Below are 21,947 nucleotides of genomic sequence, written 5' to 3'. Positions count from 1 at the left end.
TGGGGGACAGGAGAGCCTGTGTCCGGCTCTGTGTTCTCCGCCTTCCACTGCTTGTACATGATACATGACAATATGGTGCCTTGCCTTGTGTTCACTAGGTTGACTATATGGATGAAAATGAAGAGTATTTCCAGAGACAAGCGTCCCATCGGCAGTCTCGCCGCAGATTTCGGAAGATCAACCAGAAAGGAGAGCGACAAACCATCATTGACACAGTGGATCCTTATCCAGTTGGAAAACCTCCATTGCCCAGAGGCTACCACACAGTGAGTACCAGCATGCTGATTACCGGATGTGCCGCGCTTACATGGCACTGCCTCTTACATACTACATGATATCATGCGTGTTATACGTGATACGCAGCTGCAATTTTCTAGATCCTTTATTCTGTTGACCCTACCTATACGATCACTTATAAGTTTCTGTAGCTTTCATTTATTGTAAATGTGAATGACTGCACACACAGGACTAATTACACAGACCGTCCTATTCTTGGGTTCCATGGAGGTCAAAGCCGAAACGGAGCAGGATTTTATGGGATGCCTAGTTGACTTCTCCTAAATGTTTCTTCGAGGATTACCCTCGTTAGGCCTGTTGTACAGATCAAAGTCTTGTTTTGGTAACCTCATAGACCTATATCAGGCTGCCTTTTTTGTTGTTTTTTTTATTTTTTTTTTTTATGTTTAAGTTCCTTTAAGGGACTTGAACCTGCCATCACTCAGTTACTTCCTCTATATACTACTGTATAATAGTACTGTAGTGTAGTATATACCAAAATGACATATATAGGAGGACTAAGATGGCAGCCATGAGGCTCTTTAGCAGGTTCCTGACTGCATTAGTGATTTGCTTAAGTGACTAACAGAGGAATTAAAATGGTTAAACTGCAGCATTTGGAGCATGCTCCTGTCACTGCTGTTACAGCAAATTTTCAGCTGTATAACACAGGCGGCATCTCCCGGGTATGGTAGGGGCTCAGCTCCTGAGCCTTCACTGTACACAGGCACTCAACTTGTGATATGCTATTAAGTTACATGTTGGGAAGGGGTTAAAGGGTTGTCCACTACTGTGGTACTGATGACTTGCACTTTGCATCATATTGGTGGAGGGCCGACTCCCAGCACCCGCACGATGAGTAGTTCCCAGCTGTGGCTGGATATAAGCAGTGTATACCGCAGACCTGCATAGCTCCACTAGCTGTTTAGTGGCCGCTCTGGGGTACTGCAGGGCAGCTCCTAGTCATTAGCATTAGTAGGATTGCTTCCAGATGATGGGAAAACACCCTAATATATGACGTTGTACAGGCTTACAAGGCTTTCGTGCCTGTTGGCGCTCCTGATCCAGCTGTGTTCCTGCTCGCTGATGTTATGGGGGATGTATATATCTGCAGTCCTACATGCAAAGGAATATATAATGTTAGCGCAGCTATTTGCCAAGCACTAATTGGGTGCAGGACCGGGACTTCTGTAAATGGACATGTTGTACTCACATGTAGCTATCCACCTGGTGTAGCCTACAGAGGCGGATTTCTGTACAGTACCTGCCCCCACGCCCGGTCCGGCTGTTTGATCTGTAAGGGTATACATGTAGCAGATAGGGTCCCTTTTGCAGTAAGGACACAGATTTCTTCAGTCTCCAAATTCTTCAGGCTTCAATCACATGGATCTAAATTTTGCAGACATTTCTGCCACTAATCTGTAGCCTGTGCACCCCCTCCTATCACTGATGGGTGTAGGCAGCCCCTAGTGCGCTGATGACTCTGGAGCTTCGGCAAGGACTGCCCGGCCAAGCCTGGCATCCCCTCCATGAGGCAGCTGCATCCAGCTCCTGATACACATGCCCCCGAATCATGGGCTCTAGTCGCACCATTACTACAGGTTTTGTATCTCCCCAATTGTCTGTAAATTACAGGACGGCATGAATAGTCATTCTCTGCACCGTGTGTCACTGCCAGGCGTCTGCGGAAACCCACAATTACCTGAGACCTGATCAGGGGTTACCAGAAAGAGCAAAACTCCGCTCTGTCCGGCAGCCCGAATTCCTGACACATCAAGCCGCGGGCAAATGGTAGCCAGGACATAGGAATGAGTGACTAGGGACTCCCCAAGAAGACTCATCAGGACAAGTGCAAAGCAGGGTGAAGCCAATGCCAGGGCAATCTATTGAGGTTTATTGCTTTAATTTTCTAAAGTGCCTCATAAAAATGGGAGGGGGAATGTGGTTGTTATAGGCCGCTGCTTCCCTAGTACTAATCAATATCCCAAAAAGTATACTGGTCTGTAAGTGGGCCTGCACCTCTGTGGAGGTCACCTCCAGCCGCGCGCTCCCTGCCCCATTGTTACTTTGCCCCCCCGCCTGCTGTTTATGCTTGAAAATAAAGCTTTACATGGGGATCGCAGAGGATGGCCTAAAAATGACTAAACTTAATGAAGTCGAGGCACGTCAGCGATCACATGAGTTAGGAAATGAGTGCAGATGTAGGATCACGGCCTGACAGATGTGGAGAAGACGCCTTTCAGTACATTGCAGTGCCCGCTGCAGGGTACATTGCAGTGCCCGCTGCAGGGTATTGTCAGGCGAGCAGTCTACCATCAGTCTGAGCTGTGCTGTAGATATTTGGGGTATGTTCGGAGAAGTGTTTGGAATGTGAGACCCCTCATCATGAGCTGCTGTAGCAATAGAAGCATTACCAGCAAAGCATTCGTCGGTTCAGACTTGTCCTATGGATACGGCCATGCTGTGCACCCTCCCCACCTTCCCTTCTATAGTCTGCTCTTTATCATTGCACTGGTTAACCCCTGAGGACCCTGCCCATATAACCTTTCAATAGATGATCTCTTTCCATCTATCATCATGGCACGTCTGAGTAATTGTAATCAGAGGTATTCTGTCCCGGCCACAAAGTTGTCATCTAACAGCTATATAGTTGTGTGCTATTAAACAATATAAACACCATTTAGTTTAAATACTTAAATGCCTGTATTTTCAGCTAAAATATTTTTTGCAATTGGGTTCCATTAATTTTGCTCTTTTTTGTCTTCTACAACCTCTACTGTGTTGCTCAGTCTATCGTTGGCTGCAGAATGGGCTAACTAAGACCCTATCAGTGAGCTTATTCTAGCACAGTTTAACTCCATGTCATTGTCTGAGCTATTTTAGCTCTACTTTGATGTGGTTTGTGGTCAGAAATCAGCTGAGAAGAGCTCAGAAAAGGGCAGATAATAACCTTATTTCTATAGCGCCAATATTCTGCAGTACATTACAATTAAAGGGAATCTGTCACCAGGTTTTTTGTCTAATTGGAGAGCAGCATGATGTATAGACAGAGATCCTGATTTCGGCGATGTGTCACTTACTGGGGTGCTTAGTGTAGTTTTGATAAAATCACGGTTTAATCATCAGGAGATTATCATTAGAGGACTACTTGGCGTGCTGCAGGTAGTCAAACGTATTCATGAGCTCTTTATAACCCCATCCACACCACTGATTGACATCTCTCTGTGTACACTGTTTATGGGCACAAAGCTGCTAATCAATGGTGTGGTCGGGGTTTTAGAGCCCCATATTCAAATAACTGCTAGATATACATAGTGTCATCACGTCTGGTGGGCATCACGCTGATTGGCGGAAAACTGAGCCAGTGGCACGGTCTTCTACCAATTTGTTTATAGCTGTATGCAAACAGCGGTCACATCAGGTGGCGGGAAGCAGTGGCAGCAGATGAGCAGCGGAGGACGACACAGTGCAGCCTGTAGTCCAGTGTTTTCAGCCCTTTACGGGCCAGATTGGAACAGTCAGAGGCACGGTGTGGCCCTCAGGCCACACTTTGCCCAGCCCTGGTTTAGATAGGGGATAGGAAGTTTATAACACGATCAGCACGCGCTCACTAATAGATTACCACTAGAAGGAGAAGAACTTGTAAAAAAAAAAGTGCAAAACCCTTCATGAAATCCATTTGCAAAAAGATTTGTTGCACATTTGTGCATTTAAAGGGAATCTGTCAGCAGGTTTTTGCTATGTAATCTGAGACGAGTGTGATGTAGGTGCTGAGATCATGATTATTTCAAAGTATCACTTACTGGTCTCCATGCTGTCATTTTGACAATCCCTGTTTTCTCTGCTGCAGATCCAGCAGGGCTTAGAATGCTGATCTCTGTAACCCTGCTCACACCACTGATTGGCATCTTTTTTGTACCCTGTGCATAGGCAGAAAGCTGCTAATCATTCGCGTGGGTGGGGTTACACAAAGCAGTTGACTAGCAAGCACAAAATCCCTAGTCCTGTAGTGATGATAATCTGCTGATAAAACGCTGATTTTATTGAAACAGAAATACAGAGCCCAGTAAGTGACACACCACTGGAATCGAGGTCTCTGCTCCTACCACAGGCGGACAAAGATAGAAAAGGGCCCCTGTACAAGAACAATATATGGGCACTTTTGCAGTCCAATCGCTAATCATTTTGGAAAATTACAACAAATTTGAAAGTGGAAATGGGCCCCCTTACCTCTTGGACCCCTGTGCGGCTGCACCAATGATATGTCTGCCCCTGGCTCCTACACCAATGATATGTCTGCCCCTGGCTCCTACATCAATGATATGTCTGCTCCTGGCTCCTACACCAATGATATGTCTGCCCCTGGCTCCTACACCAATGATATGTCTGCCCCTGGCTCCTACATCAATGATATGTCTGCCCCTGGCTCCTACACCAATGATATGTCTGCCCCTGGCTCCTACACCAATGATATGTCTGCCCCTGGCTCCTACACCAATGATATGTCTGCCCCTGGCTCCTACACCAATGATATGTCTGCCCCTGGCTCCTACACCAATGATATGTCTGCCCCTGGCTCCTACACCAATGATATGTCTGCCCCTGGCTCCTACACCAATGATATGTCTGCCCCTGGCTCCTACACCAATGATATGTCTGCTCCTGGCTCCTACATCAATGATATGTCTGCCCCTGGCTCCTACATCAATGATATGTCTGCCCCTGGCTCCTACACCAATGATATGTCTGCCCCTGGCTCCTACATCAATGATATGTCTGCCCCTGGCTCCTACACCAATGATATGTCTGCTCCTGGCTCCTACACCAATGATATGTCTGCCCCTGGCTCCTACACCAATGATATGTCTGCCCCTGGCTCCTACACCAATGATATGTCTGCTCCTGGCTCCTACATCAATGATATGTCTGCCCCTGGCTCCTACACCAATGATATGTCTGCTCCTGGCTCCTACACCAATGATATGTCTGCCCCTGGCTCCTACACCAATGATATGTCTGCCCCTGGCTCCTACATTGTTCTGCTCTTAGATTACATAGCAAAAACCTGCTGACAGATGCCCTTTAAGTGCACAATGTTTATATTGCTATTGCGGACCTTGATGGTAGTAGATCATCCAGATTTAGAAAACCTCCCGGCCTGTGTGTAGCCATTTGGAGCATGAGTATTTCAGCCCGGTGTTTGGCTCTCGCATGGCTCTGATATTCCCAGTACAATGCACATGAACGTCATACTGATGGGATATTTAATCGCATGCCTTGTAATGCTCATCTTTTCCTTTCCTTTCTTATGGCATTCATTTCATTTTGGCTCGCAGGAATGCTCTAAACCTCAGGTATTGTAACTGTTCCATGTCTTGTCCTAAGATCAAGCTCCCGCTTCCAGATGTAAGGCTGCGATCACACGTGGTGCATAGTGGTGGTTTTGCCCCTATTTTACTAGACCTGTAGTGAATGGGAATGTCTAAATTATCATTGACAAGTAACATTTTAATTCCACATCTAGGGCATGTTTTGCACCTCAGTGAGTTACGCATTAGATAATATGCAAAATTTGAATTATTCATAGGATATAAAGCAAAGATGGCTCACTATAAATAGTCATTTGTGTAAGTGACGCCATCCAGTGTCATTATCGCCACTGATCAGCGTCGTGTGGACAAGGCCTTACTGCTTCCTGTAATCATATGTCCTCTGTATGTGCTGTGCCTGCAGTGTAAAAGTTAAAGGGAACCGTCATAGAGGATGCTGTCTGATCTGCAGGCGGGGTGATAGTCGGGGGTGCCGATCAGATTGATATGTGATTTTCAGGGGAGAGATTCAGTAGAACTTGTCATTTATTGATGGCAATCTGTGCTCCCAGTGGGCTTAATCAATGACTGACAGCCGTCCCTGTGTGAGATTACATACAGTCATGGCAGTCAATGAGGAAGACCGCCAGCTGGGATGACAGCAGACAATACAAGTTATGCGGAATCTATCTCCAATCCTCCTGCAGTATAACTTGCTGCCTGTGACAGGTTCCCAGTAACTTAGACGTGAAAAATGGTCATCAGCGTCTAGTGTCAAAATTTGCCTGTTTGTGGTTGGGGCTTATAAGCTGGAGCTGTGTCGCCGTGCCTCACTGTTAAATCAAAATTTGGTGTACCTTTGATTCTACGGTTATTTATTTCAAGTCCATTTATATTAAAGGGGTTCTCTGCTTTGGACAATCACAAGGATCCTTTAACAACATGCTGATCACAATGTATTACATCTGGTTATTTGGCCCTTCCCAGCCATGAAATAGCAGCCCGCAGTTGCCCAAGAAGTGGCGCATCCATCAGACGAACTAATTTGAGCGCATTGCTTATTCCCGATTGCCCTGGTGCAGAAGCAATCGAGGTAATACTTTTGGAGTTAATGTCAGCTGTGAATTGACAGCTGGCCTCAAGTCCCCACTTATATGAAGTCCAGGTCCCGAACCGGACTTTTAACTAAAGTACTGCCCAACCCGGCAACTTGTCCGCTTATCCCTAGTTGTGAGCATTTGTCATCATGTGCAGTCAAGGGAATAGGAGATTATCCCCATTGCCACCAATGGTGATTGCAGTGGCGATAATCACTTATTTGGTGATTGTAGTAAACTCCGGAATCAAACATATGTGCCCCCCCCTCCTCATCTCTGAAGCCACTCGCTACATGGGTGTATTGATCAGCATCAGCAGAAAGAATGCTCACAAGACTAAACCGGAGCAGAAAAGTGATTTTAGAATAGAAATTAATAGGAAAAGGGTTTCAAATGTTTTTGAAGAGATTTTCCTGCCTTTTTTTAAACCAAACACTCCAGAAAACTGGACTTATCACTTTCCAATTTGGCCGGGAATCCCAAACAAAGCATTCCTCTCCATTAACGCAGAATTCCCCAGTGGGCTTTACCAAAATGTGTTTTCCAAACTGGACCCCCCCTTTAAGATCTATTCTTTGGGATTTTTACACCTTTTGACATTTTTAACTGTTATAATTAGAAATAGTTATGTTAAACTCTGTATTGTCATTTCTTTGTATAAAAATGGATGAATACCTATAAATTACAGATGCAACATAAATGTAAAGCAGTATTTTACCTGCTTTTATTTTACAACACTATTGATGGCATTATAGGCAGCAAACATGAAAAAAATAGGTGATATCGAGCTACATGTCAATTTATGGTACGGATTGTCACCCCTGGCAATGCATAGGCTGAAATTCACTGATCAGCAGCAGAAAATATGCATGTGTGAACATCGCCTGATATATAACACATGGAAAGACCTGTAGGAAATCTGGTTTGCAACATACATTTGATTGTTCTACACTTTTACAAAACCTTCTTATTTTTGTATTTTTCCCTTTAGGTGTGTGTTTTTCTCTTATTAGCTGTGAAATATATTTGCAGTAGGCAGCCAGAAAACCTGTTTATTTTATAGAATTTTAAGGGGTTTTTTTCCCCCAGTGTCACATGGTGCTATAATGAAGGTGAAGGGTGCTGCCAGACTTCTGAATGATCATGTTATGTGGGGTTATTGCATTATTAGCATCGCTCACCTCTGATATAGAAATATGCGGTTCCGGACAACCCCTTTAAAAAGGAATTTGTCATCAGATTTTTGCTATACAGTCTGAGAGACGCATGATGTAGATGCAGAGACCCTGATTCCAGCAATGTCGCTTACTGGGTTACTTGTTGAAATTTCAATAAAATCAGTGTTTTATTAGCCGGAAATCATCACTAGAGGACTATTGTCTTGTGCCACGTAGTCCTCCTCATCTGTCTAACCCCACCCCCACCACTGATTGGCAGCTTTCTGCCAATGTACAGTGTACACAGATATTAATCATTAGTGTGGGTGGGGTTACACAGTGATCTGCATTTAGAGAACTTGTACATCTGCTGCAGAGAAAACAGTGATTTTATCAAAACTGCTGCAAGTGGCCCAGTACGTGACACATGTCAGGAATCAGGGTTTCTGTCCCTAAATCATGCTTCTCTCAGATGTAGTAGCAAAAACCTTCTGACAGATTCTGTTTAATATTTATTCAGAAGGGGAAAGTAGATCTACAAGCTATAGGAACCGTCATATGTAGGGATTGGTTCGGTTGTGACGAGCTGCTGAGTAATCCAGAGATCACGTATTCATATACTTCTTATAGAGGTGACCGCTTTCATTTTACCGTGGTACTTTTACTTTTCGTATAGTGACTTCACTGGTAGATGAATGATATATGAAATGTGCCCTTGTGTTGAGCCATTGAGAGGAGGGTGGTCTCGTATATCCATGAATAGAAGGGGCTTTAGCCGATTCCATGTAGTGTATACACCGTGGGCTAATGTGATGGATTACAGTGGTATAAATACCCGCTAATCTGCACATTGTTGTGTCTATGACCCCGGTGCAGGGTCACATCAGCAGTCAATGTGTGTTTAGTAGTTCCTGGGAAATGTCAGTGCTAGCGGTACCCAAACCTGTGCTGTGCAGCCACCGACCCGTACTAACGACAGTCTTTATGGACGTCCGACCGTGCACAGCGAGGTGATTGTGCCGAGCGCTGACAATTACATTTATAAGGTTATAACTCTGCCCTATCATCTGAGTAACAAAGAGTTTCTTCTGTATTTTATATCATTTTAGATCTTCTGCTCGGTTTGTCCACTGTTCACACTCACCGGTGATATCTGGGGACTGCTCCACTGGGGGCATAATCCGGGCCATGCAGAGGTCTCTTGTATTGGTCGTGTGTGGCAGCTGTATGGATCGGACTTCTATATATTACAGCTTTACATCCCCATGCCAACAGACCATTTTAAAGGGATTGTCCAGTGGAAACAATTTGTCACCAGGATAGGCGATAGCTTGCTGATTGTTTCCTGCCCCAATGGCTGACAGGGCATTTCTCTCCCTGTTACACAGCGAAGTGGCAGAACGGCTGCAAAACTACAGCTTCATTCTTTTACTATGGGGCTTCTGAAAAAAAGTGGACTGTAGTGCCCAGCAGCTCCATAGGGAATGAATAGGGCAGCAGTCGATCACACACACGGGGATAAATGCCCCGCTCTGCCGATTGTGTGAGTCCCAGCAGTCGATCACACACACCGGTGATCTATTATCATGGGGATAAATGCCCCGCTCTGTCGATTGTGTGAGTCCCAGCAGTCGATCACACACACCGGTGATCTATTATCATGGGGATAAATGCCTCGCTCTGCCGTTGTGCGACTCCCAGCAGTCGGTCACACACACCGGTGATCTATTATCATGGGGATAAATGCCCCGCTTTGCCTTTGTGTGAGTCCCAGCAGTCGATCACACACACCGGTGATCTATTATCATGGGGATAAATGCCTCGCTCTGCCGTTGTGCGACTCCCAGTAGTCGGTCACACACGCCGGTGATCTATTATCATGGGGATAAATGCCTCGCTCTGCCATTGTGTGACTCCCAGCAGTCGATACACACCACTCCGTTATTGCATATTCTGTGGACAGTTGATAACTTGATTTTACCCCCAAAATTTTATTTGGTATAGATTTCTATATATATTTGCCTGTGAAAGTGGCATAGGACAGTAATATGTTTAGAAGCTCTAATTTTTGTGTACATAGAGCACCAACATATTCTGCAGCGCTGTACAGACATTGTCGTCACTGTCCCCATTGGGGCTCACAATCTAAATTCCCTATTAGTATCTCTTTGGAGTGTGGGAGGAGACCCACACAAAACTGGGGAAGAACTGACTAATGGGGAACAAAAATTCTTGATTCTTGGCTTGTTGTAGTTCTCATTTTGTGGCAAATTGTTGCAGTTGACCTGATAGACATGTACATCTAGTGGGGGTAGTGAGTATAGCCTAGTGGTGGCCTCCGGAGCTGTGCCCTAGTCAGAAATGCTTGTCTGCTCCTAAGTGTGCCTGCGATGGGCAACAGTTGCCAGTCGTGTCACTGACAACAATGGATTGTGTAGAGACCTTAGAATTACTATCGGAAAGTTGTAAGGGTACGTGCCCACGATGAGTTTTACTCGCACTTTTGACGCTGAATTTTTTCACTGCATCTAAATGCACAATGGTTAAAGGATGAAACGCCAAGCAGACAAAAAAACACAGCACAAAAATACGATTAAACTGAAACGAAGGTGCAGAGATGATGCAGGAATTCTACAGAGTCAAAAACTCCATGGATACGGCTTGTGGGAACGTAGCCTAAGAATGGTCGTTAGCCAGTGACGGCACGGAGAGATGAGCGCTCAAGTGTCTTGTACAGGAGCAGTTATCCACTACTAGGACGAACCCATCTGATACCACACCTTTCCCCCAGGGAAAATAAAAAAGCCTATTCTCACTTCTGCAGCCGGTTGTGACGTCACGCGGGCCCCGCATCCAATCAGTGCCTGTTTCTGTCTCCCCGCCTTTGGACATCGGTGTAATCAACAGGAAGTGAGTGGCTGCTGCAGCGCTCACTTCCTGTTTGAAGGCGAGGAGACCGAGGCCGGCGCTGATTGGACGCGAAGCTCGCGTGACGTCACAACCGGCTGCAGAGGTGAGTATAGGCTTTTTTATTTTACTTGGGGAAACGTGGAATCAGAAGGGGTTATCCTAGTCGTGGAAAACCCCTTTAAGTAGTCTAGTGCTTTTCTTGGCATATTTCCCACTTTGTGTCCCTTTTTCTTCCGTTCTTCCCCATTCTTATGTTTGCATCTTCCCAATCCTAGACAATCACATTATCTTTGTGGCCATACACCTTATAGACATTTCTTAGGTGGTTTTATTTCAGCCCTACACTTTCATGTCATGGCTCTGTACCCGCTGCTGTTGAGGAATTGTCCTGAGTTTCATACATGTAGATGAGATGTTAAGATTATAGACTTATCACTATATAGTCTTGTGCTTTCTCCCACAAATCTAGAATATTCCGAGTGTTTCATTGTCTGCAGGGTGTGTTTGCCCTGTATTAGTCCTGAGCTCCAATGCCTAGAGATGCCCACACACATTGGAGAAAGGTTGCGTGAACCGACCAATTTCACCGGTACCGACCACTATCTTCTGTGTGGGAGGGAGCCACATCTTTTTCTGTCAGATGATGATTTTTTAGGTGTTTCTAAGAGCGGCTTTCTGTTCTTTTCCTATTTGCCAAAGCAAAGGTACTTGTATGTGGTGCCGGGTTCTTAAGAAATAGCCGTTGCGGTTCTGCCAAAGATACTGAAGGTGGACGGGCAGTGGTGTGTCAGTAGTCCTGCCACAGACAGATACTGAAGGTGGATGGGCAGTGGTGTGTCAGTAGTCCTGCCACAGACAGATACTGAAGGTGGATGGGCAGTGGTGTGTCAGTAGTCCTGCCACAGATACTGAAGGTGGACGGGCAGTGGTGTGTCAGTAGTCCTGCCACAGATACTGAAGGTGGACGGGCAGTGGTGTGTCAGTAGTCCTGCCACAGACAGATACTGAAGGTGGATGGGCAGTGGTGTGTCAGTAGTCCTGCCACAGATACTGAAGGTGGACGGGCAGTGGTGTGTCAGTAGTCCTGCCACAGATACTGAAGGTGGACGGGCAGTGGTGTGTCAGTAGTCCTGCCACAGATACTGAAGATGGATGGACAGTGGTGTGTCAGTAGTCCTGCCACAGATACTGAAGGTGGACGGGCAGTGGTGTGTCAGTAGTCCTGCCACAGATACTGAAGATGGATGGGCAGTGGTGTGTCAGTAGTCCTGCCACAGATACTGAAGGTGGATGGGCAGTGGTGTGTCAGTAGTCCTGCCACAGATACTGAAGGTGGATGGACAGTGGTGTGTCAGTAGTCCTGCCACAGATACTGAAGGTGGATGGACAGGGGTGTGTCAGTAGTCCTGCCACAGATACTGAAGGTGGACGGGCAGTGGTGTGTCAGTAGTCCTGCCACAGATACTGAAGGTGGATGGACAGTGGTGTGTCAGTAGTCCTGCCACAGATACTGAAGGTGGATGGACAGTGGTGTGTCAGTAGTCCTGCCACAGATACTGAAGGTGGATGGACAGTGGTGTGTCAGTAGTCCTGCCACAGATACTGAAGGTGGATGGACAGTGGTGTGTCAGTAGTCCTGCCACAGATACTGAAGGTGGACAGTGGTGTGTCAGTAGTCCTGCCACAGATACTGAAGGTGGACGGGCAGTGGTGTGTCAGTAGTCCTGCCACAGATACTGAAGGTGGATGGACAGTGGTGTGTCAGTAGTCCTGCCACAGATACTGAAGGTGGATGGACAGTGGTGTGTCAGTAGTCCTGCCACAGATACTGAAGGTGGACAGTGGTGTGTCAGTAGTCCTGCCACAGATACTGAAGGTGGACAGTGGTGTGTCAGTAGTCCTGCCACAGATACTGAAGATGGATGGACAGTGGTGTGTCAATAGTTTTGCCACAGATACTGAAGGTGGACGGGCAGTGGTGTGTCAGTAGTTTTGCCACAGATACTGAAGGTGGGCAGTGGTGTGTCAGTAGTTTTGCCACAGATACTGAAGGTGGATGGACAGTGGTGTGTCAGTAGTCCTGCCACAGATACTGAAGGTGGACGGGCAGTGGTGTGTCAGTAGTCCTGCCACAGATACTGAAGATGGATGGACAGTGGTGTGTCAGTAGTCCTGCCACAGATACTGAAGGTGTACGGACAGTGGTGTGTCAGTAGTTTTGCCACAGATACTGAAGGTGGACAGTGGTGTGTCAGTAGTCCTGCCACAGATACTGAAGGTGGACAGTGGTGTGTCAGTAGTCCTGCCACAGATACTGAAGGTGGACGGGCAGTGGTGTGTCAGTAGTTTTGCCACAGATACTGAAGGTGGATGGACAGTGGTGTGTCAGTAGTCCTGCCAGAGATACTGAAGGTGGACGGGCAGTGGTGTGTCAGTAGTCCTGCCACAGATACTGAAGATGGATGGACAGTGGTGTGTCAGTAGTCCTGCCACAGATACTGAAGATGGATGGACAGTGGTGTGTCAGTAGTCCTGCCACAGATACTGAAGATGGATGGACAGTGGTGTGTCAGTAGTCCTGCCACAGATACTGAAGATGGATGGACAGTGGTGTGTCAGTAGTCCTGCCACAGATACTGAAGATGGATGGACAGTGGTGTGTCAGTAGTCCTGCCACAGATACTGAAGGTGTACGGACAGTGGTGTGTCAGTAGTTTTGCCACAGATACTGAAGGTGGACGGGCAGTGGTGTGTCAGTAGTTTTGCCACAGATACTGAAGGTGGACAGTGGTGTGTCAGTAGTCCTGCCACAGATACTGAAGGTGGACGGGCAGTGGTGTGTCAGTAGTCCTGCCACAGATACTGAAGGTGGACGGGCAGTGGTGTGTCAGTAGTGGCTCAGTTGCCCCTTACATAGCTGTAATGCAGACTCTGCGGCCTTCCTCTGTTGGTGGTAATCGGGGCATTACAGGAGCCGATGACTCTGCAGTGATCTATGAATGGGGCTGGGGACCTCTGAGGCTCTTATCACTAGGGTCGGGGACAATTCCTGGCCCCTGCAGTGAATTAATGCTGTGTGATGCCAGGCTGGGCGCGGCACCTTACACAGAGGTTGCCATGTGAACGCTCCACTGCAGGAGCCACACTGAAATATTCAAGGAAAATTAACCTAGTTTGATGTGAAAAGTGAAGCGAAAACCTGTGAAGAAACGTGTGATATCACAGCTCTCTGATCCGGTGTATGCCTGGCCGCTCCCGGGTAATGCACTCATCGGGCGACGTGTTAGTACACTGGGCATAGGCTTCTCGTGATAAAGTACTTTTCCTCAGAAAATTCATAACAGGGAATGGGTGTAATAACTTCAGATATTTAGACTTCATCAATGTGTCATTTGGATTGGTTCTGACAATGCCCAATACTCAGATCCGTTATCTTTGGGGCATTGACATGTCCTGATGAGTGAGCACCATCATGCTCAATACTAGTGATCAGTGAGCACTATCATCCTCAGGTGCTCGATACTAGTTATGCGTGAGCACTATTATACTCGGGTGCTCAGTACTAGAGGTGAGCAAGGCCTACCATACTCGGGTGCTCGATTCTAGTGAGGAGCAAGCACTACCATGCTTGGGTGCTCGGTACTAGTGGTGAGCAAGCACTACCATGCATGAGAGGAGTAGTGCTTGCTCATCACTAGTACCGAGCAATGGTAGTGCTCACTTATCACTAGTACCGAGCACCTGAACATGGCAGTGCTTGCTCCTCACTAGTACCGAGCACCTGAACATGGTAGTGCTCGCTCATCACTAGTACCGAGCACCTGAACATGGTAGTGCTCGCTCATCACTAGTACCGAGCACCTGAACATGGTAGTGCTTGCTCACCATTAGTACCGAGCACCTGAACATGGTAGTGCTCGCTCATCACTAGTACCGAGCACCTGAACATAGCAGTGCTCGCTCACCATTAGTACCGAGCACCTGAACATGGTAGTGCTCGCTCATCACTAGTACCGAGCACCTGAACATGGTAGTGCTCGCTCATCACTAGTACCGAGGACCTGAACATGGAAGTGCTCGCTCATCATTAGTACTGAGCACCTGAACATGGCAGTGCTCGCTCATCATTAGTACCGAGCACCTGAACATGGCAGTGCTCGCTCATCACTAGTACCTAGCACCTGAGCATGGCAGTGCTCGCTCATCACTACTACCGTGCACCTAAACATGGCAGTGCTCGCTCATCACTACTACCGTGCACCTGAACATGGCAGTGCTCGCTCATCACTAGTACCGAGCACCTGAACATGGCAGTGCTCGCTCATCACTAGTACCGAGCACCTGAACATGGCAGTGCTCGCTCATCACTAGTACCTAGCACCTGAGCATGGCAGTGCTCGCTCATCACTACTACCGTGCACCTAAACACGGCAGTGCTCGCTCACCACTAGTACCGAGCACCTGAACATGGTAGTGCTCATTCATAAATGTCAGGACACGGGTGACATGTATGCTGGATATATATATTCGCTTAAAGATCATAAGATCCCTGTATATTCTTTAAACACTGCCTATTTTCGGATTAAATATATAAAAATTTAAGAGTTTCTTTCCTTATGCTTTATATACGAATCCAAAACCCCGAAGGGCCTTATGCTATCTGAAACGGGTTCCCAGCTACCTGTAGAAAGTCTGGGTGGTGGCAGCGTAATTGTTATTGCATAGAATTATTGGAGTGCTATCATTAAGGGTACCGAGGTATATAAATATTCCATTAGCAGGAATCAGAGATATACATTTACCCTTGCTGTGAGACCTCCAATATTTGGCATTATCAGCTCAGCAGCCTCATCTTATGCATTGTCCTGCAGTACCAAAAGTGGCCTGCAGACAAGGGGGGCGCTAGAGAGTAGTCGTGTGTAACAAATCAGTGAACAGCTGCGTATTTCTGAGGGACTTCCCCGGCTGTTCGTGACAAATTGGCTCCCTGGCTTTTGGGAGGAAGAGGAATGACAACGGTATGGACTACTGAAAAACCCTAGTGTCTCCCTAATAATCCAAGTCGTGTACGGCTATGAGGTTTTTATACATTTTGATGAGCGTGTAATTATTGAGCCAAAGGAAAATGCCTGTAAATTACGATCAAACCACAGTTTTTCTTTTTTTTTTTTTTTGTTAATGCAGCCCTTTTTGTTTTACTCGGCCTGATGATCTGTCTCCACAATTATTAGAATTGCTTGTTGAATTTCTTAAATATTCTGATCACACACTTTGCTGCAAATTGATTTTCGAGTTTTCTCATTTTTTCTAAGTGACCTCTCAGGAAAGGCCATCAGTGTGATTACTGCACTCTGGGTGAACCGAATCATAGGCGAGAGCTAGCCACTTTTTTTTTTTTTTCTCTCTCCGTGAAGTCTTCAGACGAGGACATTTCTTATCTATTTTCTTCTTTTTTGAAAGCAAAAAAGAATTATTCAAAAAGGAAAAAAAAAAATAAAAAAAAAAAATAGTGTGTACACATTATATACTCCAATTAGCATATATCATATGGTAATGTAATACATGGGAGGTGTGTGCGGCGTGGTGTGCACGGCTGTGGGCACTGTGCAGTACCCGCTCTGGCGCTGCTGCTAGTCTATTTTTACAAGTTGCATCATCCTTGCTGCAGAGCCCAGGAGTCTTCAGGGATTTGCTGTTCTTTTCAGTTGTCTTGGATAGAGAGCTGCTTTTGATGTCATAATTGTTATCCACAATTTTGCTTTTTGTTTAATGTCTAGCCTATATACCGCATCTATACAGATCTATCTAAGTAACGGTATTCTATTTAGGGTGTGGATCATAATGTAATAGAAATATTTTATGAGGCTACGTGCCCACGATGAGGTTTTACTTGCAGTTTTGATGCTGTGTATCTTTACTGCCTCAAAAACGCAGTATTTTACAGTACAAGCAAAGTGGATGGATTTATAGAAATCTCAGACTCACTGGGCTTTTTTTTTTTCTTTACGCTGCGTGAAGTCGCTTGTGGTGCATTTTTCCCAATATGCAGCGTGTCCGTTTTTCTCTTTTGGGTACGCTGAGTTTTCTGTACAGATTTTTCCCATAGACTTGCATTAGATGCGAAAACTCCCCAGGTAAAAATCTCCCATGCATTTTTGGTGCATTTACGTGATAGAAACGCAGAAAACAACCGTGTGAAATATGCATCTAATGATGTCAAAACCGGGAAGTTTAAAAAAAAATAAAAATATGCTTTATTCAAAGCTTGAAACGTCAAACAGACAAAAAATGCAAATAAACTTGCAATAAAAACCTGCAGTCAAAAACACAATGAAAAAAATGCAAGTAAAGTGCGGTGCGGATATGGTGCAGAAATTCTGCAGAATCAAAAATTCAACAGATACTGATCGTGGGAACGTAGCCTAAAAGCTTCTTTCTGTGATTATTGAACTTTTTCTGGGCTGACGGCGGACCTCTTAGAACCTGTAATCTGTGTGCGGACGTCTCTTCCCTGCCATCATGAGTCTGCATCACTCCTCTGTGTGCACATGCTCAGTATGATGGGAATATATTGTGGATGCCTGTTGGATAATTCCTGTGCTATGGCGATACAGAGATAGCCCTAGGCCGTTAGTCCAAGTTCACATGCCCTGTAATCATCCATTAGAACAGATTCTGCAGAGATCCATTGTGAAAAAAGTTCTGCAAACACAATACTCTTGTCCATTGTTAAAGGGAACCTGTCAGCAGAAATTTCGCAATAAACCTAAAAGATTCCCCTTCTGCAGCTCCTGGGCTGCATTCTAGAAAGGTTCCTGTTGCTATTGTGCCCCTTTTGAGACCTAAATAAATACTTTATAAAGTCTTACCTTTTTGTATGCAAATGTTTATGTATGGTCACGGGGGCGGGCTGTCTTGCGTCCGTTATTCGCCTCCTGCCGCTTTACGCCGACCCCATTGCTGATATCCATATATGAGGACGCCGCCCAGTGCTCCCCAGGTCTCGCACATGCCCAGTGGCACTATTGCGGGACAGCACTGTGTAAAGTGTGACCGCTGTTGAGGTGATTGCGCAGGCGCGAGAATATGGGCGGCGCTGTGATTGTCATCAGCAGCGTCATTCAAGTACCCGCCCATATCCATTCAGGCAGTTGGACTTGCGCAGTAACAGACAATAAAGAAGATGGAGAAATTAAGTCCTCCATCTTCTCCAGACGTGCTTCAATTCTCACATGCAAGAGAATCGGATCTCACTAAATGACATTCAGTACAAATTCTGATCAGAGTTAGAGCCAAGTGCCATTGACATAGTCGGGCCGATTCTCTCCACTGAAGGAACATCCGCTTGTGTGACTGTAGCATTAAGCTGGGGGGGGAAGCAGCCATAGGTTGTTTTATGCTAGAGAATCGGATGGATTGTATTAACAATTGGCTCAAACTCTGATCAGAGTTGTGCTGAGTGTCATTTACTGAGGCCCGATTCACTTGCAGATGAGAAGCTGGAGAACGTATTTTCTCCATTTTCTCCATTGCCTGTCTGCATGAATTGGACTGTGCTTGAATAACATCAGCATGAGACAAGTGCCTGGGCAGCACTGCTCCATAATATAACACTGGGTCATGAGCTCTCCACCTAAACATTAGATAGCACCCGTCCAATGTATACACTCAAGTGAACAAGCCCTTACTCTTTTTCTTCCTTTACTTTTGCTAAAATCCGTTTTATTTGCTGCAGCTCTGCTAGTCCTCTCAATGATTAGTCTAACCCCACCTGTGTCAGAAGTGAAACCTTCTACCTATGCAGTCAGCTGTGGGGAGCGGGCGGCTGGAGCTGATGAATATCGAGGGCTGCATTGCAGAAGCTAATCCGAGAGGACTAGCACAGATACAGCACTGAAACCCCTTTACTAAAAACTGCAGCAAGTAACACGGGGTCCGGCCCTCTGCCTTATGCAGCGTTCACATGGGACTGCATAACTTTGTGAGTGTTTAAAACCTTTTTACTCTATTGTTTGATTAATAGAAAATAGCCTGTTTTGAGAAGATGTTAGATTGTGGGTGGTCTGGTGATGGGACATCTAGGACAATTACCAATGGCCCTCCAGATTCAGAATGTCTTCTCAGTAGGAGGCCATGTCAGAAAACAGTATTTGAGAATTGGCTGATAAACCTTGAATTTACAGTCTATTTTATAGTGTGTGGGTTTTTGTTTTTCTTTTTTTTTTTTTTTTTTGTTTTTGTGGGTGTTTTTTTATATTTTTTTTTTAAATGACTTGTTTAAGAACCATTGAGGCATTATTCTTGTATTATATGGGAATTCTGTGCCTTAGAGTAGTACAGGGCAGGGGTGGGATTCAGCCAGTTCTGTCCGGTTCGGGCAAACCGGTTGTTAAAATAGCAGCCGCTTCCCCAAACCGGCAAGAAACTGCTCTGGCAATCCGGTTCCCTGTATGCACTTATGTTAGTGTCTTTAAGACACTAGCACAATTGAATCCCTGTACCTCTGCGCTGCACTTTCGGGTTCAGTGGAGCCTGTCTGCTCCCTGACCTGGCGTGCAGCGACGCGCTGTCGCTGCAGAGGTCCCGACAGTGTGGCGAGGTAGCTCCTTCTGCTGCCTGTGAGTGTCAGTGTACAGAGTGCCGCGGGAAAGACAGAGGAGAAGCTGCCGTTGCTTGGAGCAGGTAAGGGCTCTGTGAGCAGAAGATGCAGGGAGCTGGGTGAGGAGCCGCATAAGATGGGAACTATATGGGGAGAGGAGTCGCAAAAGATGGGAACAATATGGGGAGAGGAGTCACAAAAGATGGGAACTATATGGGGAGAGGAACCACAAAAGATGGGAACTATGGGGAGAGGAAAGAGGCCATAATGGGATGGGATCTGCAGGGGACAGAGACCATAATGGGATGGGATCTGCTGGGGGAAAGAGACCATAATGGGATGGGATCTGCAGGGGAAAGAGGCCATAATGGGATGGGATCTGCAGGGGAAAGAGGCCATAATGGGATGGGATCTGCAGGGGAAAGAGGCCATAATGGGATGGGATCTGCAGGGGAAAGAGGCCATAATGGGATGCGATCTGCAGAGGAAAGAGGCCATAATGGGATGAGATCTGTATGGGAAAGGAGCCACATGGGATGAGATCTGTATGGGAAAGGAGCCACATGGGATGGGATCTGCAGGGGAAAGGAGCCACATGGGATGTGATCTGTATGGGAAAGGTCGTCTGTTCCAATTTTAGCAGGGCTCCTTAAGTAATAATTTTTAAAAATTGTAAAAAAAAACAACGTTTGATACAATATGACTGACAGTAACTGGAACAACTGGTGCTGGAAAGGAGAGTGAAGGTAGAGGAGGGGGAAGAAGAGGAAAGAGATTTTACTTGAAATTACTTGTATTTTTTGGTTGAGGAAAGTGCGTGAAAATGGGTGTGACTACAGAATGGGTGGGGCTACAGAATGGGTGGGGCTACAGAATGGGTGGGGTTATAGACTCCAAGATCTGTCTCTATGTGCTGGGTACAGGAGGGTGGAATTGTGGAAATAATCGCGCTGGCCACGGACGCTGCTTCTGATGCTCCCATTCACTGTTATGGATGTGACGGCACAGCTTAGTACATAGAACAGCACAAACAGGTGTCCACATCTTGGCCATAAATAACTGAGATATAAATACACCTTTTAGTTAAAATAGTTTTGCAGATGTTGCATTATTTTCTACAACCTGTGATTTGGTATCGATAGCGCATTGCTGTTCATTACAGCGGAGTCTTTTGGACTCATGAACGCTCAATGGGTTATTTTATTTATCTGTTGGATCTGCTGAGAAGGGTCTGTGATGTGTGTGGAAGGGGCATCATTTATGCTGGTTTGGGGTCATCCACTCGCCCCTCACAGGTCAGCGTTTGATGATTTACCTGTTGTATATTCATGTTGGATTTTTTCTGCATGTCTGAAGTATGAAACTGATTTTAAGGAGATGAAAATTGAGCAAAATATTGGACACGTAAAGGTCATAGCTTAACTGAGAGCCGGGGCAACGGAGGACAACGGAGGTTACATAGAGAAATCCGTGTCCTGCAGCACCAAGAACTACGAGCATGGTAATTGTATGGCTCCTGCACTGCCTTACTCTCTCCAACCTGAACAGTCCGGTCTAAATATGTATGTATGCTCAGTGCAGAGATTTGTCTGATTTGCCTTTTTACTTACCATGACAAGTGGCGTCCTCTATTTGTAGAGGAAAGGTGCCGCCATTATTCTTAAATTGATGTTCTTTACTGTTCGAGCAGTTACTTTTTGAAGACTCATTAAACATGTTCACGAGAGGCTTGGATGATTTTTTTTTTTTTTTTTTATAAAATAGATGACCAATTATATGTAGTAGATTTCTGGACGTGGCATGTTGGTGCAAGGTTTACCCCCTGTGCATCCGGCTCATAGGGGGCTTTTACCTTCCTCTTGACCGGCATTGCAAGATAGTCTAGCAAAGTAAAATTTCCCATAGGAAATAAAGCAAGCTCGGACAATTCCACACACACACACACACACACACACACACACACACACACACACACACACACACACCTTACCTTCCATTCCATCGCTGACCTCCTGGTTCTTGTAGTCCGCAGGTACAGGATGTGTATTGGGTAACCATCGCGACCGATGCCGGAGCTTCCGCTGTCATGCTTCGGCATCGGTCGCGATGGTCACCCGATACACATCCTGTACCTGCGGACTACAAGAACCAGGAGGCCGGCGAGGGAACGGAAGGTAAGGTGAGCATAATATGTGTGTGTGTTTGTGCGGACTACAAGAGCGGGTCAGAGCGCGGTGAAAGTATGGAACCGGAAGGGTGTGCGGTGAGTATTTGCTCGTACAGCAAAGCTTTCTCATAAACTCAGTTACAAATTTACAGCAAGCTTTGCTCGTATAGAGAGATACTCGCACACCAAGTTACTGCTAAACAGAGGTTCCACTGTGTATGTATATATGTATGTATGTATGTATGTATGTATATATGTATGTATGTGTGTGTGTGTGTGTATATATATATATATATATATATATATATATATATATATATATATATATATATATATATATATATATATACATACATACATACATTACATTACATACATACATACATACATACATACATACATACATACATACATACACACACACACACACAC

General features: G+C 45.7%; 1 protein-coding gene across 9 annotated transcripts in view; it reads left to right on the top strand.

The window, feature by feature from the left end:
* Nucleotides 1-21,947, top strand: part of RAPGEF2 (Rap guanine nucleotide exchange factor 2) — a 288,204-nt gene that overhangs the window by 192,353 nt on the left and 73,904 nt on the right. For 7 of the 9 annotated variants that reach the window (XM_075347422.1, XM_075347450.1, XM_075347435.1 and 4 more), the window contains 2 exons: nt 99-266; nt 5,613-5,630. In XM_075347422.1, the coding sequence (XP_075203537.1) occupies nt 99-266; nt 5,613-5,630 (186 nt within the window). The remainder of the gene's footprint in view (nt 1-98; nt 267-5,612; nt 5,631-21,947) is intronic. The other 2 variants (XM_075347428.1, XM_075347417.1) reach the window with 1 other exon arrangement.

This window comes from Anomaloglossus baeobatrachus, chromosome 1 (genome assembly GCF_048569485.1).
Source record: "Anomaloglossus baeobatrachus isolate aAnoBae1 chromosome 1, aAnoBae1.hap1, whole genome shotgun sequence".
Classification (NCBI taxonomy): Eukaryota; Metazoa; Chordata; class Amphibia; order Anura; family Aromobatidae; genus Anomaloglossus; species Anomaloglossus baeobatrachus.
The sequence above is the reverse complement of the archived record's forward strand: the minus strand, read 5'-3'. Positions and strand labels throughout refer to the sequence as shown.